Source organism: Mobula birostris, chromosome 11 (genome assembly GCF_030028105.1).
Source record: "Mobula birostris isolate sMobBir1 chromosome 11, sMobBir1.hap1, whole genome shotgun sequence".
Taxonomy (NCBI): Eukaryota; Metazoa; Chordata; class Chondrichthyes; order Myliobatiformes; family Myliobatidae; genus Mobula; species Mobula birostris.
Genome location: NC_092380.1, coordinates 32,260,949 through 32,285,736, shown reverse-complemented (window position 1 = coordinate 32,285,736; position 24,788 = coordinate 32,260,949). Strand labels below are relative to the sequence as shown.

General features: G+C 49.1%; 1 protein-coding gene across 1 annotated transcript; it reads right to left on the bottom strand.

Moving 5' to 3' along the window:
- Positions 1-468: 468 nt before the first annotated feature.
- Positions 469-18,232, bottom strand: LOC140204995 (eukaryotic translation initiation factor 4H-like). Its single transcript, XM_072272041.1, is given in 7 exon segments — positions 469-689; positions 692-727; positions 1,284-1,436; positions 3,287-3,371; positions 6,689-6,753; positions 12,516-12,718; positions 18,112-18,232. Coding segments are annotated over 7 exon segments (711 nt in total). The 5' UTR covers positions 18,168-18,232; the 3' UTR covers positions 469-576.
- Positions 18,233-24,788: the final 6,556 nt, after the last annotated feature.

The window sequence follows — 24,788 nt, the reverse complement described above, 5'->3', positions numbered from 1 at the left end:
GGATTCAACCCCCTTCCACTCCAAAAGCCTTCCTCCCCCCCCCACACTCAATGTCTGGTCTTTCCAATTGACTGCAGTCACTTATACGAGAGGGCACAATGCTGGAACAAAATGGCTACCAGACAGAATGAGGGGGAAAGGGAGGGGCAGAAGCACCAATTTCAGAGCATGGCCAAGGGTGTTTCCGCTGATTCACACACCCCAGGCATCTGAACGCCCTCCCCCCCCAAACCCCACTAACTCAAGGTCTCCCAAATCGATGGGAGTCCCTTATGGTCGAAAGGATGCCAATACTAGGCACAAAATGGCCACCAAAGTGAGGAGCCGCAAATTCTGGAGCATGGCCAGGGGCATTCATTCCCGACGGATTCTCCTCACCACCAACCTCACCTCCCCCTCTCTGAAAGCAAGCCCTCCCCACCCACCCTGTCACAAAAACCCCAGCCCAGAGTGGACCCACCCCCATTGCCCCACCAACTTTACCCTCCCTCCCTGCCCCCCGCACCCCACCCACCCTACCCGCCGCCCACCCCAAGAGATGCGGGAGGGAGGGCGGGGGCAGGGGGGTTGCTGGAACTAGGAGCCAACACGCCCCTCAGACTTGATGTCACGCTCCTGCCGGGGACGAGCACCCCCGAAGATGGCGGAGTTGGGATTTGCCACCTGGTTGAGGGGAGCTGACACGGTGCGGGCTTCAGCTGGAGGCGGGGGCGCTGGGCGCGCTCCTCTGTGGAAGAGGGGTGGGGAAAGAGGAGGTGGAGGGGGAAGAGAGTGGGCGAGGGAAGGAGAGAAAGAGGGACTGTGGTTAGATTTGCTAATTGACTTCACAATGTTTCAACCCAAGCCTCTCGCCAACAATGACTGCCACTCCTCCATTGGTGCTCTCCTCCCACCCTCCCCCTATACACCTCTCTCACTCCCTTTCCCTCCCCTTGCTCCTCACTGTGCAGGCCTGTCTCCCTCGGCTTCTTTGCCCTTTCCTCACTACCCACTACCTCCACCGCATCATGCCTCTCTCCCTCCTTCCTCACCACTCCACCCATATTTCCCATCCTTCCCTTCATATGCCCCTCTCCCCTCCCACCCACTGCACACCTTTCACCCATCCCTCAAATCCGTCCCACCCTTTCCCTTCCACCACCCATTCACCCTCCATGCAGCACCCTCGCACCATTCCTCCCATACCACACACTCCCTCGTTACCCCCCCTTATTCTCCTTCGCCCCATGTCCCCTCCTCCCACCTCCCTGGACACAATCTCTCCCCCCCCCCCCATCTCTCACCATCAGAAGGCTCTCTGAAGTCAAAAGAGCCCCCCGACCTGGGGGGAGGGTCCCGGAACCGGCCGCTCCCTCCGCTCATCATCCCGCGACGGTCTCCGGGAGCCCTGCTGCTGGGAAACCCTCCGGAGCGACCAAAGTCAGAGTCGCGGTATCCTGGAGAGGGTGAGACGGAGAAAGGTAGGGTGGGGTGGGGAGGAAACAGAGACATCAACAGAGTTCAACAGACTCCCAAATGCCAAACTATCCAGCACTCATGTCAATTATTATCAGGCGGGGGGATTGGATGGAATGGGGGTGGGGTGAGAGGAGAGGGGATGGGTGGGGGTGTGGGAACAACCGAGTGGTTGGGGGGGGGGGGGGGGGGAGGCTGAAGGCCAGGGGCGGGCGACTGAGGGGCAGAGAGGACTGGGCGGGAGAGGTGTCCAAGGTCTGCCCAGTTTTTGCCCTCCTTCTTTCCCACTTCCCCCACCCCACCATCAGCCCCCAGATCGAACCCCAAGATCTCACACAGAACATGTAGCCCAGTGAGGGATCACTGTATCCCTGGTGTGTAGGGGAATAAGCCCAGACGTGGGCTCAAGTTGACCAGATGTCTGGTCCCAGCGGCCCCCATGGAGGGAATGGGATGAGGTCGATACCTGATTTGACCACCCACCACCCCACTCTCCATCTGCTGACTCCCCCAAAGATGTCCCAAGGGAGAGTCTGGACAAGACCTCACCTCCGCCAAAGTCGTCGTCACGGCCACCTCGTGGGCCCGAGCGGGGTCCTCCTCGGCCTGTGAGGGCAGGGAGACGGTAGGGTTATTTCGGTAGAGAGGGAGGGTGAGGTGCAGATGGGGGTTATAGGGTTTCTAGAGAACAGGGAGGGGGCAAAGAGGGGAGAAGCAACAGCATCGGCTCCCCAGTTGGTTCTGGAGTACCTCAACAACAGTAATAGCTGTTTATCAACTACAGCCTGGCTTTCAAATCAGTACTAATGAACAAGTCTCAAACCCGGACCTCTGTACCTCCCTCTGCACACAGATCCTCAACAGGAGACCACAGTCAGTGAGATCTCCTCTTCGCTGACAATCAACACTGGCTCTCCTCTGTCTTGGTCCATGACCGTGTGGCTAGGCACAGCTCAAACGCTATCTGAAACAGATGATTATTGATGGCAGAATCTGATATGGTGACAAGGTGGTGTAGAGGAGTGAGAAAGATCAGCTGGTTGAATGGAGTCACAGGAAATGATTGCGGACTTCAGGAAGGGGAAGTCAGGGAACACGCACCAGTCCTCATCAAGAGATCAGCAGTGGAAAGGGTGAGAGGCTTCAAGTTCCTGGGTGTCAACATCTCAGTGGATTTATACTGGGTCCAAAATATTACAAAGAAGGAACACCAGTGACAATATTTCATCTGGAGTTTGAGGAGCTATGGTTTGTCGCCAAACACTTTCTACAAGAGTAGAGTGGAGGACATTCTGATTGGTTGCATCAGCACCTGGTGCGGAGGCTCCAAAGCACAAGAGCATAAGATGCTACAGAGGGCTGTAGGTTCTGCCAGCTCCGTCACCGACACAATCCTCCCCACCATCGATGACATCTTCATGAAGAGGTGCCTCAAGAAGGCAGCATCCACCATTAAGGATCCTCGCCATCCAGGACATGCCCTCTTCTCATTACTACCATCGGGGGGAGGTACAGGAGCCTGAAGACCACACGATATTTCAGGAACAGCTTCTTCCTTTCCACCATTAGAAAACTGAATGGACAATGAACCCAAGTACACTACCTCAATATTTTGCACTATTCATTATCTTTATATTGCAATTTCTATGAATTTTTATGTTTTATTTGCACTGTACTACTGCCACAGGAAAACATCTGTCAGTGATAATGATCCTGATTCTAACCAGGAGGGAGGGTGCTGCAGCAAAAAGCAAGTCAGGCAGAGTCAGCAAGAAGGGGGGAGGAGCAGCAGCAAGGAGGGAAGCAGTACACACCCCTCTGTCCTTCTCACCTCTGTCTCCTCCTCGTCCAAACCCTCCTCTGTCCTGCCTCCGACCTTCCGCAATATCCACACGCAAAGTCCGATCTCCATACAGCTGGGAGGGGACAGAAACAAAACAGGAGAAAGGGAACAAGGCAAGTTAGATCCACGCCTATTATTCACTCCCAGGGGACAGTTAGTCTATATACAAACACCCACTCCCTCAAAACCCTGGATTAGATCCTAACCTGTAATCTGTTATTCTATATATAAACCTGGGAATCCGTTATTCCATATATAACTCTATGAACACTGGATTAGATCTCAGCATGTAACTCACTCCCTGGGATCTGTTATTCTATATGTAAACTCCCTGAACCTCTGGATTAGATCCCAGCCTGTAACCCACTCCTACAGTCTGTTATTCTATATATAAACTCCCTGAACCTCTGGATTAGATCCCAGCCTGTAACCCACTCCTACAGTCTGTTATTCTATATATAAACCCTTTGAACCTCTGGATTAGATCTCTACTTGTAACCCAACCCCAGGGGTCTGTTATTCTACATGCAGTACTACATCCTGGAAACCTCTAGATAAACTCTGTAACACACTCCATATTAATAAGGAGCTACATAGCAGGTATAGACAGGTAGGAACAAATGAGGTGCTTGAAGTGTATAAGAAATGCAAAAGAACACTTAACAGGGAAATCAGGAGGGCTGAAAGAAGGCGTGAGGGTGCTCCGGCAGAAAGGGTGAAAGAGAATCCCAAGGGTTTCTACAGATATATAACGACCACTGTACAAAATTGGTCCTCCTGAGATCAGCATGATCATCTACACGTGGAGCAGAAAGAGATGGGGAAGATCTTAAATAGAATTTTTCTATCTGTATTTATTCAGGAGACGGACAGTGTCTGTAGAACTAAGGCAGAGTGGTGGGGTGTTAGGATTATAGAGGAGGTGTTCACCGTCTTCAGGCAAATTAGGGTGGGTATTCATTGGTCATCATAAATTATCCCATGCTTAAATTTAGGATTAGGATTAAATCAGGTGATTGCTAGGCGGCATGGCTCGAAGGGCTGTAATGGCCTATTCTGCACTGTATCTCAATCAATCCCCAGGGCCTGACAAGGTGTTCCCTCAGACACTGTGGGATGCTCGTGCAGAAATTGCAGCGGCCAGGGCAAAGTTATTTAACTATCCTTAACCATGAAATTATTGGCCAGTGAGCCTGATATCAGTAGTGGGAAAGTTATTGAAGGTATTCTAAGGCCAGAGAGTGGTAGTAGAAGGTTGCCTCTCTGACTGGAGGCCTGTGACTAGTGGTGTACCACAAGAATTAGTGCTGGGTCTATTGTTGTTTGTCATCTATATCAACAATCTGAATGATATGTGGTGAACTGGATCAGCAGATTTGTGGATGACACCAAGATTAGGGGCGCAGTGGATACCGAGGAAGACAATCAGAGCTTGCAGTGGGATCTAGACCAGCTGGTAAAATGGGCTGAAAAATGGCAAACGGAATTTCATGCAGACAAGTGTGAAGTGTTGCACGTTAAGAGGATAAACCTTACATAGTGAATGGTAGGGCGGTAACACAGAGAGATCTGGGACTACAGATCCATAATTCATTCGAAGTGGCACCACAGGTAGATAGGTTCGTAAAGAAAGCTTTTGACACATTGGCCTTCATAAATTAATGTACTGAGTACAGGTGGTACGTTATGTTGAATTGTGTAAAACATTGATAAGGCCTAATCAGTTTTGGTCACCTTCCTACAGGAAATTTATTAAAATGCTTGAAAGAGTACAGAGAAAATAAGGTAGCAATGAGTACAGGCTGACCATCTTGTCACAAGCAAACATTACGGTATTTCGTTGCAAGGCAATTGTACCTGTGAAAAGTGGCTGACTCTGTAATGATCACCAGTACAATCAGTTAGAAGACCACTGCCAATCATAATTTCATGTTTTTCACCTATCAAATAAATATCCAGGTTCTGAAAGGATTTTTGGAAATTTGGACAACCTCATTTCGATTACTAAACTCATACCCTGCAGCACTCAATCCATGTTGTTCCATGGCAAGGCCTAATCAGTTTTGGTCCCCTACCTACAGGGAAGATAGCAGTAAGCTTGAAAGAGGGCAAAAGAAAATTGACAAGGGTGTTGCTGGGTTATAGGGAGAGGTTGAATAGGTTAGAACTTCATTCCCTGGAGCACAGGACAATGAGGGGAGGTACACAAAATTAAGAGGGGTATAGATGGGGTAAATATAAACACATTTTTTCCACCGAGGTTGGGTGAGACTACAACTAGAGGCCATGGGTTTAGGGTGAAAGGTGAAATATTTAAGGGGAACTTCTGTATTCAGTTTGGCATGGACTAGATGGAATGAAGGACCTGTGCTATAGTGCTCAGTGACTCCATTCTGTTTATAAACTGCAAACCCCTGGATTAGACCCCAGCCTGTGACCTACTCCCAGGGATCTGTTCCTCTGTACAGTGGATTCCAGTTAATTGGGACACATCAAGGCTAGTACATTTGGCCAAATTAAGCAGTTGCCCCAATTAGTTGAAGTTTCACAGAAGTAGTTAAAAAGGCATTAAAAAAGGCAAACTACCATTTCACTGAGTAACACATTATTATTTAAATGAAATACAGAACAAATTCAAATACTAACGATACTACTTCAGTACTATAAAACTGTAGTTCCTGATAGTTATCTGCAGAGGAATTCATTCAGTATAAGCTGCTGTGTTCTTTTGATTGACTATAAATGAACAAAATCAGCACAGACACCTAGTGCAGATAATGGTCTGATGTCATACAATGCTTCCAATGACTGCACCCTCCAAATCTTCATTTTCATTGTAATATTCATGATTGTTGATACCTTCCAATTCTTCATAATTCCTAACTTGTAATATCCATTTTCATACCCGGCCATTTTTGGCATCTCCAAGTCTAAATGTTTGAAACCACAGTGAACAAAACAGCCCCAAATTGTCTTACTACTTATTTCTCACCAACTACCAGTGACAAAGAACACTGCTTGCTGAACACAAACCCACACAACTGACGCTGCTTAAAAACTGTTCACTCTAATCATGGTGTAGTGTTTAAGATCAAAACAAGTGCAACTGATGCTAGATAGAAACATTGGCACAGTCTCCTATCCCAATTAAGCAGCATAGTGTTCCAAATTAGTTATTATTCTTTAAGGATTGTACCAAATAAGTGGCTGGCCCACTAAACGCTCTGAACCACTGGATTAGATCCCAGCCTGTAACCCACTCCCAGAGATCAGTCCTAGTCTGTAACCCACTCTTTGGGATCTATTATTCTATATATAAACCCCCAAACCCCTAGATTTGATCCCAGCCTGTGACCCACTCCCCAGGATGTTATTGTATAGAAAACCTACCGCTCCATCGTATGTCAACGCTTCTTCTAATGTTTCAACATCATCAAATTCAACATAGCAAAATCCTGAGAAAAGGAAATAAGAATGCTTTAGTAAAATAGCCAGGTCAGATCCACACCAGGAGCACCATGCACAGTTCCCATCTCCGTATCATCTGGGTCAGACCCAGACCAGGAGCACCATGCACAGTTCCCATCTCCGTATCATCTGGGTCAGACCCACACCAGGAGTACCCTGCACAGTTCCCATCTCCATATCATCTGGGTCAGATCCACACCAGGAGCACCCTGCACAGTTCCCATCTCCATATCATCTGGGTCAGACCCACACCAGGAGCATCCTGCACAGTTCCCATCTCCATATCATCTGGGTCAGACCCAGACCAGGAGCACCCTGCACAGTTCCCATCTCCGTATCCCCCTGGGTCAGACCCACACCAGGAGCACCGTGCACAGTTCCCACCTCTGTATCACCTGGCTCAGACCCAGACCAGGAGCACCATGCACAGTTCCCATCTCCATATCATCTGGGTCAGACCCACACCAGGAGCACCATGCACAGTTCCCATCTCCGTATCCCCCTGGGTCAGACCCACACCAGGAGCACCGTGCACAGTTCCCATCTCTGTATCATCTGGGTCAGACCCACACCAGGAGCACCATGCACAGTTCCCATCTCCGTATCCCCCTGGGTCAGACCCACACCAGGAGCACCGTGCACAGTTCCCATCTCCGTATCCCCCTGGGTCAGACCCACACCAGGAGCACCGTGCACAGTTCCCATCTCTGTATCATCTGGGTCAGACCCAGACCAGGAGCACCATGCACAGTTCCCATCTCCGTATCCCCCTGGGTCAGACCCACACCAGGAGCACCGTGCACAGTTCCCATCTCTGTATCATCTGGGTCAGACCCACACCAGGAGCACCATGCACAGTTCCCATCTCCGTATCCCCCTGGGTCAGACCCACACCAGGAGCACCGTGCACAGTTCCCATCTCTGTATCATCTGGGTCAGACCCAGACCAGGAGCACCATGCACAGTTCCCATCTCTGTATCATCTGGGTCAGACCCACACCAGGAGCACCATGCACAGTTCCCATCTCCGTATCCCCCTGGGTCAGACCCACACCAGGAGCACCGTGCACAGTTCCCATCTCTGTATCATCTGGGTCAGACCCAGACCAGGAGCACCATGCACAGTTCCCATCTCTGTATCATCTGGGTCAGACCCACACCAGGAGCACCATGCACAGTTCCCATCTCCGTATTCCCCTGAGTCAGACCCACACCAGGAGCACCGTGCACAGTTCCCATTTCTGTATCATGAGACCAAAAAAGACATAGGAGCAGAATTAGGCCATTTGTCCATCAAGTCTGTTCTGCCATTCCATCATGGCTGATCTTTTTTCCCTCCTCCTCCTCACTCACCAGCCTTCTCCCCGTATACTTTCATGCCATGTCCAATCAAGAACCTATCAAGCCCTGTTTTATATACACCCAACGACCTGGCCTCCACATCTTCCTGTGGTAACAAATTCCACAAACTCACCACTCCCTGGCTAAAGAAATTTCTGCACATCTGTTTTAAATGGATGCGCCTCTATCGTGAGGCTGTGATCTCTTGTCCTATACTCCCCCACCATGGGAAACATCCTTTCCAACATCTACTCTGTCTAGGCCCTTCAACATTCAAAAGGTTTCAATGAGATTCCCCCCTCAAATCCTTCTAAATGCTAATAAATACAGACCCAGAGCTATCAAACATTCCTCGCATGATAACCCTTTCATTCACAGAATCATCCTGTGAACCTCCTCTGGACCCTCTCCAATGCCAGCACATATTTTCTTAGATGAGGAGCCCAAAACTGTTCACAATACTCAAGGTGACCTCACCAGTATCTTATAAATCCTCAGCATCACATCCCTGCTCTTGTATTCGAGACCTCTTGACATGACTGCTAACATTGCATTTGTCTTCCTCACCACCAACTCTACCTGCAAGTTAACCTTTAGGGTGTTCTGCACAAGGACTCCCAAGTCCCCTTGCATCTCAGGGTTTTGAATTTTCTGCCCATTTAGAAACTAGTCTACACATTTATTTCTACTACCAAAGTGTATGACCATGCATTTTCCAACATTGTATTTCATTTGTCACTTTCTAGCCAATTCTCCTAATCTGTCTAAGTCCTTCTGTATCCTACTTATTTCCTGAACCCTACCTCCCCTCCACCAATCTTCATATCACCTGCAAAACTGGCAACAGAGCCATCTATTCCATCATCTAAATCATTCATATACAGCATAAAAAGCAGTCCCAACACTGACCTCTGCGGAACAACACTAGTCACTGGCAGCCAACCTTTTATTCCCACTCGCTGTCTCCTCCATCAGCCAATGCTCTAAACACGCCACTAACTCTTCTGTAATACAATGGGCTCTTTGTAAGCAACCTGATGTGTAGCACCTTATCAAAGGCCTTCTGGAAGTCCAAACATACAACATCCATGGATTCTCTTTATCTATCCTACTTGTAATCTCCTCAAAAAATTCCAACAGGTTTGTCAGGCAAGATTTTCCCTTAAGGAAACAATGCTGATTTTGTCCTATCCTGTCCTGTGTCACCAAGTACTCCATAACCTCATCCTTAACAATTGACTCCAACATCTTCCCAACCACTGAGATCAGGCTAACTGGTCTATAATATCCTTTCTGCTGCCTTCCTCCTTTCTTAAAGAGTGGAGTGACAGTTGCAGCTTTCCAGTCCTCTGCACCATGCCAGAGTCCAAGGATTTTTGAAAGATCATTACTAATGACTCCACAATCTCTATTGCTAACACTTTCAGAATCGAAGGGTGCAGTTCATCTGGACCGGATGTCTTACTTACCCTTAGGACTTTCAGCTTTATGAGCACCTGGGTTAGACCTACGCCGGGATCACTATGCACGGTTCCCATCTCCATCGTACCCACAGCAAGAGCACCATGCACAGTTCCCAACTCCCTGGGAAATACTTTCCAATTATTTGAGAAAAGTTACTCAATCCAGTCAACACCTGCCACACAAGCTTTCATTCCCTTCAACAAAACTAAAGAGCTGATGATTGACTCCAGGAAGAGGAAGAAGGGTAAACATGCACCTGTCCACACTGGGGGTCAGCGACTTCCTTTCAACCATTCAGTTCTTGGACAAACCGGCACAATCGAAATTACTGCCTCAGTACAACACTGTGACAACTGTGCACCACAATGGAGTTTATTCTGATTGTGTTCTTTCGTGTAAGAATGTGTTCAATTTTTGTTTCTCGTCTATTTTGTAAATGTGATACTCTGCGCCTGTAATGCTGCTAAAGTAAGTTTTTCTTTGTATCTAGCCCCAGAGATGTGCAAGGGGACGGTGTGGAGGGAGCCTCACTTTGTGTCTGACACTGGGAGTGTGTGATGGGATGCTGTGGAGGGAGATTCACTCCGTGTCTGACCCGGGGAGTGTGTGATGGGACGGTGTGGAGGGAGATTCACTCTGTGTCTGACCCCAGGAGTGTGTGATGGGACGGTGTGGAGGGAGCTTCGCTGTGTCTGACCCCAGAAATGTGGGATGGGACAGTGTACAGGGAGACCCACTCTTTGTGATCCAGGTAGTGTATGTGGGAATGGTGTGAAGGGAACTTCATCTTCTACTGAAGAACAAGACGGAGGCTGAGAATGCTGTGGAGAGTGGCTCACCAAGTAACACCCTGAGATCAGGGAGCAGAATCAGAGCCTGTTCCACTATTCCATCACAGCTGATTTATTATCCCTCTCAACTCCATTCTCCTGACTGACTACTCTCCACAATCTTTAACACTCTTACTATCAACCTCTGCTTTAAGTAAACCCAATGACTTGGCGTCCAAAGACATCTGTGGCAATGACTTCGACAGATTCATCACCCTTTAGCTAAAGAAATTCCTGCTCATCTCTGTTCAAAAGGGACATCCTTGTATTCTGGGGCTGTGCCTTCTCATCCTAGACACCCCCACTATAGGAAACATCCTCTCTATGTTCACTCTATCTAGGCCTTTCAATATTCTATAGGTTTCAATGAGATCCCCCCTCATTTTACTAAAACCCAGTAACTATAGGAGCCATCAAATGCCCCTCATATAGCATCTCAAAGAAGTTTTCAGCCCCAACCCTTTGTTCAAATAGGAGGGGGGGAACGTCAACTCAGACCATGAGAGGCCTAACATAAATGAGTATTAATTACAACAGAATTAGAAATTCTGTTCAATTTAAATGAGGATGAATTTTTATTTGTCAATCACATGCTTTTTTTTCACAGTAGAGTCCCAAAACCAGGGAAAATTGTAAAACTTGAAAAAGTAAAAATTCAAAAACTGAAATGTCAGCAGTTAAGAAGTATTCATCCCCCTTTGCTCAGTTCTTAGTTGAACCACCTCTCGCAGCTATTACAGCCAGTAGTCTTTTTGGATAAATCTCTATTAGCTTTGCACAACATGATGGAAGAAGATTTGCCCATTTCTTCTTGCAAAATTGGTCAAGCAGTGCCAGGTTAGTTGGGGAGCAGCGGTAGACAGCAATCTTGAGGTCTTGCCAGAGATGTTTGATCGAGTTTAGGTCAGGACTGTGACTGGACCACTCAAGGACATCGAGTTTCTTTATCTGAAGCCACTTCACGGTTGCCCTGGCAGTGCACTTTGGGTCATTGTCCTGCTAAAAGGTAAACGTCCTCCCCAGTTTAAACTTTCAGGCAGAGTCTAGCAGGTTTTTATCCAGGATCTCTCTGTATTTATCTTCCCATCCATCCTGACCAGATTTCCAGTCCCTGCTGCTGAAAAGCATCCCCAAAAGCTACCTCCACCATACTTTACAGTAGGAATGGTGTTACCCAATTGATGCACAGTATTAGATTTACACCACATGTTGGTGTTGAGACTAAAGTGGAATTTTTTTGCCTCATCTAACCACAAGACCTTCATCCATATCTTTACAATATCTTCTACGTGACACTTCACAAAATCTTTACAGGCATTTTTTTTTACACAAAATCAGGGTTCTTCCTCGCCACACTTCTATAAGTACCCTTTTCGTTCAAGGCCAGAATTGTGGAGCCATAAACTTCATCTCCAGTTGCAGAGACTGACTTCTGCAGCTCACTCAGAGTGGCTGTTGGTGTCACAGTGGCCTCTCTTAAAGTGCTATTATTCTCTGTTTAGAGGGGCAGCCTGACCTAGGCAGTGTGACTGTAGTTTCCTATTTTTCCCTCTTTTTCATGATGGACTGCACTGAGCTCTGAAGTATGTTCACTGCTTTTAAGATGGTCTTGTACCCTTCCCCAGATTTGTGCTTCGCTATTATCATTGCCCTGACTTGTCTTGAATGCTCTTTTGTCTTCATTTTAGTTCGGTCTGCTGAAAATCTACCATACCATTGGCATATTTATTCTTTTGAAATGGCTGAAAACAAGCAATCCTTCAATTTTCTACATCAGCAAACTGGGTGAATTGGTAAGGTAATAGAGCATTGCACCTGAGGATAGTTAATACCATAATTACAAAGGGATGAATAATTTTTCATTTTCACAAGTTTGTTTTTTAATTTTTGTAGATTAGCTCAAAAAAAATCCGATTTTAATATGTTTAAAATTTAGAAAATGAGACAGTAAAATGTGAAAATAGCTTTGGGCTGAATACATTTTCAAGGCACTGTATGTTAACCCATACTGTACCTGCCACATTATCTCCCCCACCTACAGGTCCGAAGTGTAACAGAACAGTCCCCACTTCTCCAGGTGGATTAGTCCACACACCCCACATGCCCCGCGTTACCTTTGAACTTGTCTGTCTCCTTGTCCCGCACCAGCCTGATGCTCCTGACATGCAGGTCCTTGAAGATGTGGTCGATGTCGCCCTGGACAGCGTTGAAGGGCAGGTTGCCCACAAATGCCGTGAATGGGGGCTCTGTTGGGAGCTCTTTTTGCCGCCGAGGCCCAGGTCCATCCCCAGCTCCTCCTCCTCCTCCTCGAGGTCTCCTGCGAGGGTGGGGGCAGCACACCTCAGTCAGACAGACAGCCTCAATACCCACGCTGCCCTTATGCTCGCCTCACTCCCGACCACCAAAATCTCCCCTCCTCGCCAGCTCTGCATTGAGCTAACCTCCTCCTACAGACGGTACAATACAGACAGGCCCTTCAGCCCAATGTGCCCATGCTGACCATGCTACTGATTAAACCAATCCCAGCTCCCTGTGCATAGTCGGTGTCAGAGCAGGAGTGGCCATCTGGCCCATCGAGCCTGCTCCGCCACTCAACAAGATCACAGCTGATCTGACCGTGGACTCAGCTCCATCTACATACCTTTTCCCAAAAACCCTTCATTCCCCTACTGTGCAAAAATCTATCTGACAGTGTCCGAAATGAGGCAACCTCTACCATTTCCCTGGGCCAAGAATTCCATAAATTCATTACCCTCTGGGAAAAGCAGAGAGCAGTGGACTTGGCCCTCTCCTCAGATCTGTCCTAAATCTATTCCCCTGCACCTTGAGGCTATGTCCCCTAGTTCTAGTCTCAGTCACTAATGAAAACAAATTTCCTGACTCTCTCTTACCTTTCCCTTTCACAGCAATATGTTTCTATAAGATCCCCACTTATTCTTCTGAAGTCCAGTGAAATTAGTCCCAGATAACTCAAACCCTTTCATCTCCAGAATCAACCTGGTGAACCTCCTATGCGCCGTCTCCAAAGGCAGTGCATCTTTGCTCAAGTCAGACCAAAACTACAGAGTGCTATCCCTCCAATTCCTTGCCTGTTTGTGTTCCAAACTAAACTAATTCCTTCTGCCTACCCAATGTCCACATCCCTCCCTTCCCTGCACATCCATCAGCCTCTTCACAGATCAATATTACCCCCTCTGACAGCACATTCTGGGCAACTGCCACTCTGAAAAAGCACTTGTCGCATGCATTTTATGGAGAGATCCCGGGAGTGGTTAGAGGCTGGGATCTAACAGAGGGGTTTGGGGGTTTTTATACAGAACAGTCACGGAGCACTACAGCACAGAACCAGGCTGTTCATCCCACCTAGTCTCTGCTGACCTGATCTGCCTAGTCCCATCTACCTGCACCCAGACCATATCCCTCTTTACTTCTTCCATCCCATGTTCTTATCGAAACTTCTCTTAAATGTTACAATTGAACCCACATCTCTCACTTCCAATGGCAGCTCATTCCACACTTGCACTACCCTCTGAGTGAAGAAATTCCATCAGGATCCCTTAAAAATTTCACCTTTCATCCCAAAGCTATGACTTCTAATTCTAATCTCACCCAATCTGAGAAGAAGAGGCCTGCAAGCATTTATCTATCTTTTCTATACCACTGATAATTTTGTATACGGCTGTAAGATCTCCCTCACTCTACTGCCATCCAGGGAATAAGGTCCTAACCCATTCAGTCCTTCCTCATAACCCAGAACATTAAGTCCTGGCAACCTCCTTGTAAATTTTCCCTGTACTCTTTCAATCTTATTGACATCTTTCCGGCAGGTAGGTGACCAAAACTGCACACAACACTCCAAATTAGGTCTCTCCAACATCATGTTCAATTTCATCATAACACCCCAACTCCTGTACTCAGTCCTCTGATTTATGAAGGCCAAAATGACCAAAAACTCTCTTTATGGCCCTATCTACCTTCAAGGAATTACGGATCTGTATTCCCAGATCCCTCTATCCCACTGCACTGCCAGGTTACTCCTCCCAAAGTGCAACATCTCACATCTGTCCGTATTAAATTCCTTCTCCCATTTTTCTGGCTGGTCCAGATCCCACTGTAAGCTTTGATAGTCTTCCTATCAAAGGTCCACTACATCCTCAATGATGATGTCATCTGCAAATTTGTCCATTATTTTCCTCTCACGGATCCTTTTTAATCTTTTCCCCTCACCTTAAACTGGTGAATTAAATTAAGTCAGTTTACAATTGACTAATTACTTTTTAAAACAGCAATTTAACATCTAAAGAGTCTAATCCCTCCTGCCTACACAATGTGTGCTTTCCCTCCATCCTGTTTATCTAAGAACATCTGCCTCCACCTCCAGCAGCCCATTCCAGATACCCACCACCCATGTGAAAAACTTGTCCCGCACACCTCCTTTGAACTTCCCGCCTCTCACCTTAAACACATGCCCTCTGGAATGAGATATTTCAACTGTGAAGTAGAAAGATACCAGCAGTCTCCTTTATCTGTGCCTCTCATAATCTGATAAACCTCTATCAGGTCTCCCCTCAGTCTACACCATTCCAGAGAGAAAAAAAAACAACTTTGTCCGCCATATCCTAACAGTTCATGCCTTCTAATCCAGGCAGCGTCCCTGTAAATCTCTTCTGCACCCTCTCCAAAGACCATTCCCCCCCCCTTCACACACCCTTCCTGTAATGGGACAACCAGAAGTGAATTCAGTACTCTAGATGTGGCCCGACCAGAGTTTTATAAGGCCGCAAAGTAACTTTCCAACTCTCGAGCTCTGTGCCCTGACTGAAAAAACATGTGGCTCCTTTCAAAGAGTTATAGACTTGGACACCAGGACCCCTCAGCACTTGCATTAGGAGTCTGAGATTTGGTATGTCACCAAAGACTCGACAAAATTTCTACACCTGTACTGTGGAGAGCATTCTAACTGGCTGCACCAGCGTCTGGAAGGGAGGCTCCAGTGCACAGGATCACACGGGGTGGGAGAGGGTTGTAGGCTTAGCCATCATGGGCACAAGCCTCCTCACCATTGAGGACATCCTTCAGAAGGTAGTGGCTCAGGAAGGCGGCATCCATTCTCACCATTTAGGACATGCCCTCTTCTCATTACTACCATCAGGGAGGAGTACAGGGGCCTGAAGAGACACACTGAACAGCTTCTTTCCCTCTGCCATCAGATTTCTGAACTCCATGAACTCATAAATACTACCTTTGCTATTCCTCTTTTGCACTAGTTATTTATTGTAACTTACATTAATTTTTATATCCTGCACTGACTTCTGCTACCATGAAACAACAAACTCCATGTCAGTGAAAATCAATCCGATTCTGACTCCACTAAGTGTCCTGACCCCTTCCATTTAACCTTCCAAAGTGCAACACCTCACACTGTCCATATCTCCACAGCCACAACAGGAACTCGCAGGTAAATGACACGACCCCCAGGAGCAGCACTGGACACAGGGATCTGCTGGCAGGTCATGCATTTGAGTTGGATTTACCCTCTCTCAAAGAAGATGTGTGAGGAAAGTATTCCCCCCCACCCCCACCACAGAGAGAGTGGTGGGTGCCTGGAATGTGGTGGTGGAGGTGGAGGCAGATACCATTGAGGTTTTAAGACAGGAACATGGCCGTGCAGGGAAATAAAGAATATGGACCATGTGCGGAAGGGATTAGATATGATTAGTTTGGTAGATCATAGGCTGAAGAGCCTGATCGTGTGTCATATTGTTCTATGTCCTAAGTTGCCTCTAAACCAATTTAGGCCAAGTGTGAGGTTTTGCACTTTGGGAGGTCAAAAGTAAAGGGACAGTACGCAGGACCCCAGAGTACTGATGTACAGAGGGAACTTGGCATGGACTTATTTGAAATGTAGTCTTTCTTATTTAAAAGAACTAAAGATAAAATATATAAACTTGTTGTTCCTGTTAACATTGTGTATTGGATGCCACGTGCCTGTGATGCCACTGCAGGTAAAGTGCTTCATTAAACTTGTGAGCACAGATCTGAACCTTTACTGCACTCTCTCGATGATAGTTGTACAAGTTGTTGCTGAGAACTGTGTCTACTTCTGGTTGCACAGCTATAGGAAAGGTGGAATTAAACTGGAGAGGGTGCAGAAAAGATTTACCAGGATGTCATTGGGACTGGAGGGCCTGAACTTAAGGGACAAGCCGACCAGGATGGGACTGTTTTCCCTGGAGCAGTCTCTTGCCCTGGGGAGGGGGGGGGGCATAAACTAGAGAGCATACATTAAAGGTGAGAGGACAAAGATTTAATGGGGTAGGTTTTTACACAATGGGGGGTAAGATATGAAACGAGCTACCAGAGGAAGTGCGACAGGCGGCTGCAATCAAGACACACCTGGACAGGTACACTGACAGGAAAAGTTTAAAAGGGATACAAGCTAAAGGCAGACAAGTAGGGCAGGGTCAGGAAGGAATCTTGCTCAGCATGGATGAGGAGGGCCAGTTTCTGTGACTCTAAGAACCAAAGACATAATCTCCCTGGAGTTAACTAGGAATCCGACTTGAGCACTCCAGCCTGAGACATCCCTACTTGGGTACTACAGCAGGGAACATCCCAATTTGGGTACTCTGGCCTGGAACATTGCTTAAACCAGAACACCATAACTACACATTGTCCACTTCCACTCCTCCCCATCTCTGCGATCCCCCGCCACCCCTATACTCCTTGCCGTCTCCATGTTCCCATCCCTCCCCTTCAACCTACCATTTCTGTGACCCCTCATTGCCCTACACCAATTCACTTATCCATGAACCCCTTCTTTGCTCTACCTCTCCCCATCTATGACCTGCCTCCCTCTCCTACACACTCCCATCTCCATGAACCCCTTGCTCCCCAGACCACTCCGTCTCGATGACACGCTCCCACCCCTACCCCTCACTGTCTCCCCTCTCTGCTCCCCCCCCCCCAACACTGCACTTCTAACAATTCCGAAGGAGAGTAGTGACACCCTTCGGGGGAGAACAGTCAGCTCAACAGCCTCTACCCTCCTTCCCCCAATACCAGCACACCAGACACAAAACACACCATGGCCCTTCCTCAGGTTACTCTGAAAGCCCTTTCCTCGAGCGGACAATCAGGGAATGGGAGTCTTCTGCGGGGTGTCAGAAACACTACCAAGCTCCCCAGCTCTGGAGGGGGGCAACTGGGAACGGGTCATAAACACTAGCAAGCTCCCCACCTCTGGAGGAGTTAACTAGGGATGGGTGATAAACACTAGCAAGCTCCGCAGCTCTGCTCTACCTTCTCACTACGGATCTTGCATAGGGTGGGGGGCGCAGTGTTGCTCAATTGCCCTCCCCCCTCCCCCCGGAGGATCAGAGGGGGTCCAGGGTATTGCCCAATTATCCCACCCCCTCCCGGGTTTTAAAGGGGGTGCCAGGGTGCCCATTTGACCCAACCCCTCTCGGCAGATAAGAGGGGAGGGGGTCTGGTTATTTGCGAATTGTCCCAACCCCTCCCCGGGGATCAGGTGGGTTGTCCCGAAACTGCCCAATTACCCGACCCCCCCTCTCCCCGGGGGAGGAAGGAGCCGCCATGGCCGCCGAGCCTGAGGCCTACATAGCTAATCGGCCGCCATCCGCCCGTGCCGCCATCTCCATCGGCCTCCCCGCTGTTCCCCGCCTCGCCTCCCGTCCGCCCGATCCTCACCTCCGGCTGCCGAAGCAGCTGTACGCCCGGTCCTCGAAATCGTCAAAGTCCGCCATCGCCGCTTCCCTTCGGCCGGGGAGGGGGGGGAAGGGGGGAGAAGACGGGCAGGTCGAAGGCCCCGCCCCCATCTCCAGGGCAACCAGGGGGGCGTGCCTGCGGTTGACTGTCCTGTCCAGCTCCCTCCCTCCACGGATTTCCTAACCACCCCCACCTTAAAAAAATTCCCTCCTCCCACAGACACACAAAATAGACACAGAAACTGAAACAAAAATGACGGCAGGCGAGTTGCACGGACATCCGCGTGGGAGCAGGGGTCCTTGCGGGAAGTGGGGAGAGGTGCGCATGTGCAGTGATGGGAAGCGGGGAGAGGGAAGTGGGTGAGGTGAGGGGGGAGAGAGAGGGGCGGATGGGGAGAGAGAGTGGCGGATGGGGAGAGAGAGGGGCGGATGGGGGAGAGAGAGGGGCGGAGGGGGGAGGGGAGGGAGGGGGGGGAGGGGAGGGGGAGGGGAGGTGAGGGGGAGGGGGAGGGGGGAGGGGGGAGGGGGGAGGGGGTGGGGGAGGGGGGAGGGGGAGGGGGGAGGGGAGGGGAGGGGGAGGGGGGGGAGGGGGAGGGGGAGGGGAGGGGGAGGGGGAGGGGGAGGGGGGGAGGGGGAGGGGGAGGGGAAGGGGGAGGGGGAGGGGGGGGAGGGGGGGAGGGGGGAGGGGGAGGGGGGGAGGGGGGGGGAGGGGGGGAGGGGGGGGGAGGGGGGGGGGAGGGGGGGAGGGGGAGGGGGGGGAGGGGGGGGGAGGGGGGGAGGGGGGGGGAGGGGGGAGGGGGGGGAGGGGGGAGGGGGGGGGGGGGGGAGGGGGGGAGGGGGGGGGGGGGGGGAGGGGGGAGGGGGGGAGGGAGGGAGGGAGGAGGGAGGAGGGGAGAGGGAGGGAGGGGAAGGGAGGAGAGGGGGGAGGGGAAGGGAGGAGGGGGGAGGGGAAGGGGGGAGGGGGGAGGAGGAGGAGGGGGGAGGGGGGAGGAGGAGGAGGGGGGAGGGGGAAGGGGGGAGGGGGAAGGGGGGAGGGGGAAGGGGGAGGAGGGAGGGGGGAAGGGGGGGGAGGGGGGAGGGAGGGGGAGGAGGGGGGAGGGGGAGGAGGGGGGAGGGGGAAGGGAGGAGGGGGAGGGGGAGGGGGAAGGGAGGAGGGAGGGGGAGGGGGGGAGGGAGGGGGGAGGGGAGGGGGAGGGGGGAGGGGAGGGGGAGGGGGAGGGGGGCGGGAGGGAGAGGGGTGGGAGGGGGAAGGGGAGTAGGGTGGGAGGGGGACTGTGGAGAGGGAGAGGAGAGGAGAGTGGGGAATAGAGGTGTGTGGTGGTGGTGGGGTGGAGGATAGGAAGGTGAAGGGAGTGTGGGGGGCTGGGGTGGGGAGATGGAGTAGGGAGGTAGGAGGAGAAATCGGGGAAGAGAGGGGAGGGGAGAGGTGTTGAGGGAAAGTGCCAGTAAGTGGGTGTGGCCTTCTTAGTACGCCATACAACTTCTTAACCACACTATCAACCTGCGTGGCAACTTTGAGGGATCATTTCGGAGATACAAATGTGAAGTTTGGATAGGGATGTGATGAGCGGGGTTTGGAAGGTTATGATCTGGCTGCAGGTAGATGGGACTAGGCAGAACAGCAGTTCCTTGCCTGCTGTGAGGAATGCTTTACAATCATGGGTTGTTCCCTCTGGAGGGCCAGGTCTGAGGGCAATCTGGTTCTGAGATTAGGAGAGGCAGAGACAATCCCAGGATTGAAATATCAAAATCTCAAATACTGGAGAGTATGGGTTTAAGGTGCGGCCTTCACCAATACTTAATAACATACCACAGGAAGCATCCTATCCAGGCGCATTACAGCTTCTCATGGCAGCTGCACCCAGGACAGCGAGAAGCCGCGGAGTGTTGTGGGACACAGCACAGCACACAGAAACCAGCCTCCCTCCAAGTACTCTGCCCACACTTCCTGCTGCCTCAGCAAAATCAAAGACCCTACCCTAAACATTTTCTCTTTTCTGCGCATCCCCCCTCCGTCGTGCACTGCGGTTCAGGAGACACTAATACAGCTCAGGGCATTGGAGTTCTGAGTTCATTTCCAGCATCCTCTGTAAGGAAGGAGTCTCTATACATTCTCCAGGTGCTATGCGTGGATTTTCATCAGGTCCTCTTGCTCCCTCCCACTCTCCAAAGACGCACTGAGTAGGTTATCTGGTCATTACAAGCTGTACCACGATTAGGCTAGGATAAATTTGGGGTGTCATGGCTCAAAAGGCTGGAGGGCCTGTCTGCTCTGTTTCTCTAAATAAATAAAGATTGAATGCACATCTTGCCAGGCTCAGCACAGCTTCTTCCTGTCTGTTATCAGACTATTGATGGTTCCCTGGTATAATAAAACACGGCCTCGTAACGCACCTCACCGTGACCCTTGCACCTTATTGTCGGCCTGCACTGCACTTTCTCTGTGACTGCTACACTTTACTCTGCATTCTGTTAGTGCTTTTCCCTCCATCTGCCTCAATGTGGTGCAGTGATCTGTATGGATGTAAATTTATTATCAAACTGCATATTTGTCACCCTGGGGTTCACTTTCTTGCGGGCATATCCCAGGAACACGACAGGATCAATGAAACACCACACCCAAAAGGGCAGACAAACTACCAACGTGCAGAAGACAACAAACGGTGCGAATACCAAAGAAAAAAATAATAGTAATAAATAAATAAACAATAGATAACGTGAACATGAAATGGAGAGTCCTTGCACAAGAGAAAATCTGCAGGTGCTGGAGATCTGAGCAACACACACAAGATGCTGGAGGAATTCAGCAGGCCAGGCAGCACCTATGGAAAAGAGTCAACAGTCGACATTTTGGGCTGAAGAGTCCTTGAAAGTGAGTCCATAGGTTGTGGGAACAGATCAGTGATGGGGTGGTTGAGGGGTAATAGCTATTCCTGAACCTGGTGGTGAGAGTCCTGAGGCTCCTGTATCTTCTTCCTGATGGCAGCATCAAGAAGAGAGCACAACCTGGGTTTTGGGGTTTCCTGATGATTCCTGTGACGGTGTTTCATGTAAGTATGCTCAGTGTTAGGGAGGGCTTTCCCCGTGCTGGAATGGGCCATACCCACTACTTTTTGTAGGATTTTCTGTTCAGGGGCATTGGTGTTTCCATACTAGGATGTGATGCAGCCAATCAATATACTCTCCAGCACACATCTAGAGAAGTTTGTCTAAGTGTTGGATGTCATTCTGAATCTTTGCCAACTCATAACGAAGTAGAGGTGCTGTTGTGCTTTCTTCATAATTGCACTTATGTGCTGGGCCCAGGTCAGGTCTCTGAAATGACAACACAGAGAATATAAAGATGCTGACCCCGTCCACCTCTGATCCTCCGATGAGGACTGGCTCGTGGACCTCTAGCTTCCTTCTCTCGAAGTCAATAATTAACTTCTTGGTCTCTCTGACATGGAGTGAGAGGTTGTTGTGGCCAAGTTTTCAGTCTTCTTACTATGTGCTGATTTGTCACCACCTTTGATTCGGTCTACTGCAGTGTGCCGTCAGCAATCTTAAATATAGCATTGGAGCTGTGCTTAGACACACAGTCATAAGTGGAGCAAGTAGATCTGGGGGCCAAGCCCACAACCTTGTGCTGCACCTGTGCTAATGGAAATCATGCGAATCCGAACTGACGGGTCTGCAAGTGAGCAAATCGAGGATCCCATTGCATGAGGAAGCCAAGGCCTTGAAGCTTGTTGATCAGTTTTGAGAGAATGATAGCATTGAATGCTGAGCTGCATGTCGATGAGGAGCACCTTCACTGTCCAGATGTTCCAGGGTTGAGAGAAGAGCCCATGAAATGGCATCTGCTGTCGACCTGTTGCTCTGGTTAGCAAAATGGAGCAGATCCAAATCATTTCTCAGACAGGAGTGGATGTAAGTGCTACTGGACTATAGTCATGGATGGAATGCGAAACAGAGTTTTTCTCTGTACCTTAGTGGCTATGACAATAAGAAACCAGTTTATCAATTTAAGAAGAGAGGGGATACAATGTTTTTACATAGGGAACTGTGGGTGCCTGCAATGTGCTGCCAGTGCTGGTGGTAGAGGCCAATATGATAGAGTGCTCAATATGTTAGACTGACACACAGACGGATTCAAGGAGTAAGGATCATGTGCAGGGAGATGGGATCAGATTGGCATCTAGGTCACCACAGATACTCTGGGCTGAAAGGCCTTTTAGTGTCAGTGAACCATTGATCCCGGTTCTATCCCTGCAGATGCTGCCCGAAATGCTGAGTGTTTCCATATAGTTTTTACTTTAGATTCCCAAGCACCACTCCACCCCTCCTGAGCCGTTCCAACTGTGGCATTCATCGCCTTTCTTTCACCGGGGCCATGTCTGAATCGTGGAACTCCCTCACTCATTGGCACCATGGGATGACTGACATAAGAACAAATATGAGCAGTTTGAGGAGGGGGTGCTCACCCCTACCTTCTTGAAGGGCGATTAATGCTGGCAAGCTCCCCACCTCTGGACAGGTAATGAGGGATGGACGAGTAATAAACGCTGGCAAGTTCTGTACAATCTGGAGGGGTGATTAGGGATGAGTGATAAATGCTGGCAAGTTCTCTGAAATCTCAAGGGGCGATGAGGCACGGGCAAACCTTCTCAAGGGATTGAGTTATGGAGACAGGTTGAGGAGATTGGCAAGCTCTCAGCTTCTTGAGGTGTTGATCCAGGATTAGGTGATAAATACTGAGGGGCGATAAGGGATGGAGGATCAATGTCGATAGGTATGAAATGGCCTATCAGCTGTAAGACAGGTTGTCCGCTCTTTGCACAGGCATCTTGACTCGTGAGCTGATAGGTTGTAGGGTATCAAACTCTTAACAAAACGGTGAACCTCTGCAGTGTTGACGTACAAAGGAACCAAGGGGTTCAGACCCATAGCTCCCTGTGGTGTCACGGTCAGACGGAGGTGAAGAAGGTGTTTGGAAGGCTGGCTTCCATCAGTCAGGGCACTGAATACTGTACAGGAGCAGGAACGATCTGAAGCCTTGGGACCCATACCAACAGGTTCAGGAAGAGTCATTACCCTTCAACCAGCATGGATAACCTCACTCTCCTCATCTCTGCACAGCTTCCATAACGTACAGATTCACGTTCAAGGATTCTTTACAACTCATGATCTCAGTATTATTTTTAATTACACATTTATCTGATTGGTTGGTTGTCAGTCTTTGTTTATGTATCATTTTTCATAACTTCTATTATATTTCCCTTTTTCCTCATAAATACCTGCCAGAAAATGAATCTCAAGGCAGTATATGGTAACATATATGTACTTTGATGATAAATTCATTTTGAACTTTGTAAAGATTAGTCTTATTTGCCACATGCACGTCATAAATATACAGTGAAAAATGTTGTTTGTATTACTGACCAGCACAGTCTGACGACATGCTGGGGGCAGCCGGCAAATGTCACCATGCTTCCGGCACCAACTTAGTGTGCCCATAACTTACCAACCCTAACCCGTACATCTGCCCAGAGAAAACCCACACAGTCATGAGGAGAACACTAAACTCAGGAAATGAAACCTTGTCACTAGTGCTGTAGAACATTATGCCAATCGCTTTGCTACCGTGCCATCTATACATTGGAGAATGTATTGCTCGCACTGCTGTGGTGACTAAAGATGTGATTAGACCATAAGATATTCGAGCAGAATTAGGCCATTTGGCCCATCAACTCTGCTCCATCGTTTCATCATTGCTGAACCAATTTTCCTCTCAGCCCCAATCTCCTGCTATCTCTCCATATCCCTTCATGCCCTGACCAATCTATCAGCCTCTGCCTTAGATATACATAAGGCCTTCATAGCTGCCCGTGGCAAAGAATTCCACAGATTCGCCATTCTCTAGCTAAAGAGATTCCTCCCCATCTCAGTTCTAAAAAGACACCCCCTATTCTGAGGCTGTGTCCTCTATTCTTAGATGCTCCCACCATAGGAAACAGCCTCTCGATCAAGGCCTTCCACCATTCACTAGGTTTCAACGAGTCACCCCTCATTCTTCTGAATTCTGGTGAAACAGGCCCAGAGCCATCAAACACTCTACACGTGACAAGCATTCAACCCTGGAATCATTTTCATGAACCTCCTTTCAACTCTCTCCAGTTTCAGTACATCCTTTCTACGATAAAGGGCCCAACGCTGCTCACAATACTCTAAGTGAGGTCTCACCAGTGCATTATAAACTTTCAACATTACGTCCTTGCTTTTATACGCTAGTCCTCTTGAAATAAATGTTAACATTGCATTTGCCTTCCTCACTGCAGACTCAACCTGCAAATTAACCTTTAGGGAATCCTGCACAAGGACTCCTAAGTCCTTTTGTGCTTCAGTTTCTTTGAATTTTCACTCAATTTAGAAAACAGTCAACCCTTTCATTTTTCCTGCCAAAATGCATGACCATACACTTCCCCACACTGTATTCCATCTGCTATTTCTTTGCACATTCTCCCAATCTGTCTGTCATTTTGTAGACTCCTAATTTCCTCAAAACTACCTGCCCCTCCACCTATCTTCATATCACCTGCAAACTTTGCAACAAAGCCATCAATTCCATCACCCAGATCATTGACAGAGAACAGAAGAAGATTCAGTCCCAACACAGTC